This window comes from Colobus angolensis, unplaced genomic scaffold (assembly GCF_000951035.1).
Source record: "Colobus angolensis palliatus isolate OR3802 unplaced genomic scaffold, Cang.pa_1.0 Scaffold232, whole genome shotgun sequence".
Classification (NCBI taxonomy): domain Eukaryota; kingdom Metazoa; phylum Chordata; class Mammalia; order Primates; family Cercopithecidae; genus Colobus; species Colobus angolensis.
This window is the reverse complement of record NW_012115511.1, coordinates 5,192,006-5,197,484: the sequence shown is the minus strand read 5'-3', so window position 1 is coordinate 5,197,484 and position 5,479 is coordinate 5,192,006. Positions and strand designations below refer to the sequence as shown.

Below are 5,479 nucleotides of genomic sequence, written 5' to 3'. Positions count from 1 at the left end.
CATATTCTATGGTTTTCATTATTTGCAAATGCCAACAGAGTAGAATTGGTTTTTAGTGAGCAACACTTCATTGCAAGCACATTTATTAATCCAGTGGTACTGATGCAACCCAGCAGCTCTTTGGGGCCAGGCACGATGGCTCATGCCTGTAATCCCAGAACTTTGGGAGGCTGAGGTGGGTGGATCACGAGATCAGGAGTTCAAGACCAGCCTGGCCAAGATGGTGAAACCCCGTCTCTACTAAAAATACAAAAAAATTAGCCGGGCAAGGTGGCAGCCTCCTGTAATCTCAGCTACTTGGGAGGCTGAGGCAGAGAATTGCTTGAACCTGGGAGTTAGATATTGCAGTGGGCTGAGATCGCGCCACTGCACTCCATCCTGGGTGACAGAGTGAGACTCAGTTCCAAAAAAAAAAAGGGGGTCTTTGGGTAAGTTTGATATTGCTGTAATGATTTTCTAGCCATTCTCTGGATATATACTAGGCTTTTATTTTTCTTTACTAATGTATATAGTTTTGTTTGTATTTGTGCATTTCATGCTTACAGAGGGATAATTCAATGTTGTTTTCTGGGTGTACTTTAAGATTTTATTCTTAATTGTGTTTTTCATAGATTAAGGTTAAACTTAGTTCATTGTGCCATCACATCTGGCTAATTTTTTAATTTTTTGTAGAGATGAGGTAGTACCATCTTGCCTAGGCTGCTCTTGAACTCCTGGGCTCAAGCAGTCCTCCTATCTGGGCCTCCCAAAATGCTGGGATTATAGACGTGAGTCACCATGCCTAGCCCAATTTTTTTTATGACTTCTGTGCTCTCCTGGAATTTTCAATCCTATCGTTTATTTCCTTGAACATTTGAAGCATAGTTTAAAGACATATCTGATTGCACCAGACAAGTGTTTGAGTGATCTCCAAGCTAAGAATAGTTTTTATGTATTTAAAGGGATATAGAACAAAAATGAGAAAGAATATACAAGAGACTGTACGTGACCAACAAAGCATAACATACTTATTATCTGGCCTTTTATATAACAGATGTGCTGATCCCTGATATAAATCTTTTGTTGATCTGTTTCTATTGTGTTAGTGATAGTGTCTTATCTTGGTCTATGCTGGGTTATTTTTGATTTGGTGCTGGACATTATACATGAAAAATTGGAGAGGCAAGTCAAAAGCACTAATTAATCTTGAACCACCTTCATGCAATCAGATTGAGATGATTCATAGATGGGTTTCAGTCTTTCTGAGGGCTGCTTGATTTCTGGTTCACTATTATAGTATGGCCTTTTGAAACTCCAAACTAAAGCACCCTTCTTGGTGCACTCTGAGTGCTGAATCTGCTGAAATGCCTGCTCAGCTTGCCGGTCTCCCAACTGCCTCTCAGCTGGCAGGCATCTGCCTCTGTTGAAATTGGCAGATACCTCTGGGAGAAAAGTGGTCCAAAGTGTCATGCTCATTGCTATAGATTGCCATCTATCTTTTAAATTCCTCATTTGCTTTGTTAATAATCTGTGGCTTTTATACATATTTTTAAAATATTTTTATTTATATATTTATATTTTTCCTAGACATTCTAGTTCTTAGTGGGAAGGTTGGTTCAAATTCCTTTGCTTACCATTATTAGAAATGTAGCCCTCCTCTTATATTTACTTTGCCTATGAATAGTAAAGTGTTAGTTTTCTATACTTTTTTTCACTTTTGCTTTTTTGTGTTATTTCAGATAGCATCATTATTTCCCATGTATGTTGTGGGATACATTGAACCAAGCAAATTTCGGAAGATCATTTATGTGAACATGGTAACATTTTTAATATATATAAGTCAAATGTTAAGATAGGTCCTCAGAGTTTATAAAATCAAAGTGATTCTGTTTTATAGGGTAGCTCCTCTTTGGTAATATTTAATAATTATGGTACTGGTGATATCCAGAAGGAAAACTGGAAATGTATATTATAAATGTCATATTATAATAGATGATACTTTCAACTAGACTATAGATGTGTTTTATTCTCTAAAACGTTTATGTTTTATTTATTATTACTATTACTACTTTTAAAACTGCCTTTTCTTTCTCAGACATGAGCTTTTAGCATTTTGCCTGAATGACACTCTAACTGAAATTTTATATTCTTGCAATTTTGTTTTTGGCTTAGGTCCCAAACATAGCTTCCTTAAAAATATAAAAAGTTAGTAAAGCTTCGTAAATAATAGAAGTTCTGAAGTCTAACAAAAATAAGATTAGTAAAACTGGTATTTATAACTAAGTCTTTCTTGTTATATTACTCCATTGTTAAAACAGTAGAAATCATAGACTTATTTTTCATTGTTCCAAGTAGCAGATGGAGAAAAAGTGAAATTCTGCCAGATAGAGTTTATAGTCTTGAATTTTAATACTTACAATGTAGCAGTGACTTGAAATTCTATTATCATTTGGCCAAGAGTTATTCATCTTTATGCAAATAGATTTGCATTAGAAATGGCTATATACCTACAAAATATGCATTATGCCAATATATGTAATAACCATAAAATGTATTTTTTTCACTTTTTTTTCAGATTTCAGTTATCCTTAGTTTCTTTTTGATGTTTGGAAATTCAATGTACTTATCTTCTTACTATTCTTCATCTTTATTAATGACGTGGGTAAGTATTTAGTTCATAAAGTTGGGGTTTTTTTTAACCTACCAAATAGCGTATTTTCCTGTCTAAAACCGGTATAAGGGAATAAATAGGCCCTTTCCTGATTATCATTCAACATGACACAGTTCTTCCCAAGCAAACCTTTTTATCTGTCTTATCCTTGAAAAGTATTATAGTAGGAAGTTTTTCTTTTTAAGACAATGCCCAAGTCAATATTTTAAAATTATCATAAAATAATGACTTACTTTAATCATATCCCATTTTATGATAAAAATGACTTCTTTTCTCCTAAGTCACTTGAGGAGGTTAAGTACTCATTGCAGTGCCACTGCCACTGCCCAAAACATTTTTGGAACTCCTCTGAGTTTCCTTCACAGATACGGCACATTCTTTAGAATGTCTTCACTGGTGGCAAATCTTTGCCTTTCAAGAGTGGATTTGATTTTTCGAAATGACGAAAATTTTGTGAATATTTTGTGTGATTGGGCTGGGAAATACAGACCTTCCTCAAATGATGGTGTGACAGTCAAGTCATAAGACCGATTATTTGCACCTGTAACTAAATTATTTCCGAAAGCAGTTTAGAAAGTGTAGTTCCAAACTACTTTGAGCAATGGCAAGATAATTAGAATAAGTGTGTAGTCTCCTCACAGGAACTACATGGAATGACATTTTTGGATATGTGTTTGGAAAGGTGGTTTAGTAAATCAGTTCTATTACATTGTAGTTATACTTCTGATATCTATAAGCTAGAGCCTAGAATATTCCCCTGTACCTCCCATCTCCACACTGATCAGAAATGATACCAACTACAGTAACGCCAAAATATAGCCCTTTTCCATGTATGGTGCAGTGGTTTAATCTTTTGGTATTTCCCTTATGTTTCAACGTTTTTGCTTTTCATATCCTTTTTCCTTCATAGTAATTCCTCCTCTTTCTCTCCCAGAAAAAATGCTTTTTCTTTCCAACATTTTGTCAAACTATTTCACCATTATAGAGTAGAGGACTCCTAATATTGTGCTTATCTACCTCTTTTAATGAAATTTTTTTTATTTTGAAATATAGTACAGATAAAAACTGCATAAAGAAAAGGTTTTGTGTGCTGCCTTAGTGCTGGCTAATACCGATGAGTACAATCTCCCCTCAGTGTCTGCAGGGATTGATTCCAGGACATCCCCAACCCCTGTGGATACTAAAATCTGCAGATGTTGGAGTTCCTTATGTAAAATGGTGTGTTATTTGCATATAACCTATGCCCATCTTCCTATGTACTTTAAATCATCTCTAGATTACTCTTGACATCGAATGCAATGTAAATACTATGCAAATAGTTATGTACTGTATTGTGTTTTCATTTGTACTTTTTAAACTGTTGTATTATTATTATTTCAAATATTTTCTTTCTGTCATTGGTTGAATCTGCAGCAATTGGAACCCATGGATGTGGAGGGCTGACTGTGTTATGTATTATGTGGCAAACATTCTTAAACTACCATTATATCAAAATTATAATTTTCTAAATGAGTGTAAAAGCCCTCCATGTGGCCTGTCCCAAAGCACTCCCTTGTACTGCCCTAAAACAATAATGACTGTCTTGATTGCTATGATAGTAACTTCCCAGCATTCCTTTTTAGTTTCATCACTGAAGTTTCTCTTTTTGCTACAAGTTTCCTGCATATCTGCCTGGTTTTATCCTCATGAAATTTATTTGTTGAAGAACCGGAGTCAGAACATGTGGAGGATTTCATGGTCCAGATTTTGCTTTTTGAGTTCTTGTGGTGTAGCTAAGCATGGTCCTTTGTCTCATGGTATAGCTTAATATATTAGAAACCGTATCTGAAACTTGGATTGCTTCAGGCTTGATCACTTTGGCAAGTCTATAGTATTGTTCTTCCATCAAAAGGCACATAATGTCTCTCTTTATGGTACTAGCCCTCAGTGCCTTATGATGGATCTGTTAATTCAATAGGGATTGCAAAGTGGTCACATTCTAATCCGTCATCTAAAGTTCATTTAGGAAAAGTTAAGTAGGTATTGATTTACCTCTTTATTTGCAAGTTTTAAAAATAATCAGTTGATTCCCTGTCATCTTCCAAATGTGGGCTCTTTGGACTGTGTATGTGTGTGTTTAAGTTTCATTAGAAACATAGGGATTTAAACATTTTTGATGTATTTCAAGTTAATTGAAATTATTATCTTTACTTATTCTCAGATTGTTTCATTGTTGACCAGGGGAGCCTCTTTAGGTTTCTCCTAAGTTCTGTGACATGACCCTGGTGGTCTGATAGCATACTTGTGTCATGTATGACAAGTTTTTCCAGGTCTCTCTTGTGGACTCCTGTCCAAAACCTGGAGGAAGCCATTCCTGCGAGACACCCTCCTTGCCTTTATTGGGGAAATGGTGTTTTTAAGACCGCAGTCCGGGACCCAAGGATACTCGTTGCTACTGAGTAGGTCATTGTTTCTAGACCTTCTTAGTGGACAGAGCTAGGAAATATCATAGGGTGCAGGCTCTCTCTTTAAAAATCTGCCATGAAAATGTTTGTGTGTGCATGTGTGTGCGTGCATGCATTTATGGTAAACTAGCTCACAAGTTCTGATGGATATTTCCAAATCAAATTCAAGAATATAGGGTTTTTACTTAACTCTTAATACACATTTATTTATCAGCAGTCATTACACCGTTATCTCCTAGTTATCTTGGTTATTTTAGTCTTGTTCTACAAGAGAATTCCTTCAATTCTGATGTGTTTGTCACAGTCTGTTTTGTCACCTTTTACTTGAAAGTTAAGTTGGCTCTGTGTAAAGTTTTTGTCTCTTTCACTTTTACTTTCTTTCTTT

General features: G+C 35.4%; 1 protein-coding gene across 1 annotated transcript in view; it reads left to right on the top strand.

Annotated features, from left to right (window-relative positions):
* LOC105513615 (probable C-mannosyltransferase DPY19L2) overlaps window positions 1-5,479 on the top strand; it is a 111,264-nt gene that overhangs the window by 39,886 nt on the left and 65,899 nt on the right. Inside the window, exons 8-9 of the mRNA XM_011944527.1 lie at window positions 1,719-1,796; window positions 2,555-2,641. Coding sequence (XP_011799917.1) covers window positions 1,719-1,796; window positions 2,555-2,641 — 165 coding nt within the window. The remainder of the gene's footprint in view (window positions 1-1,718; window positions 1,797-2,554; window positions 2,642-5,479) is intronic.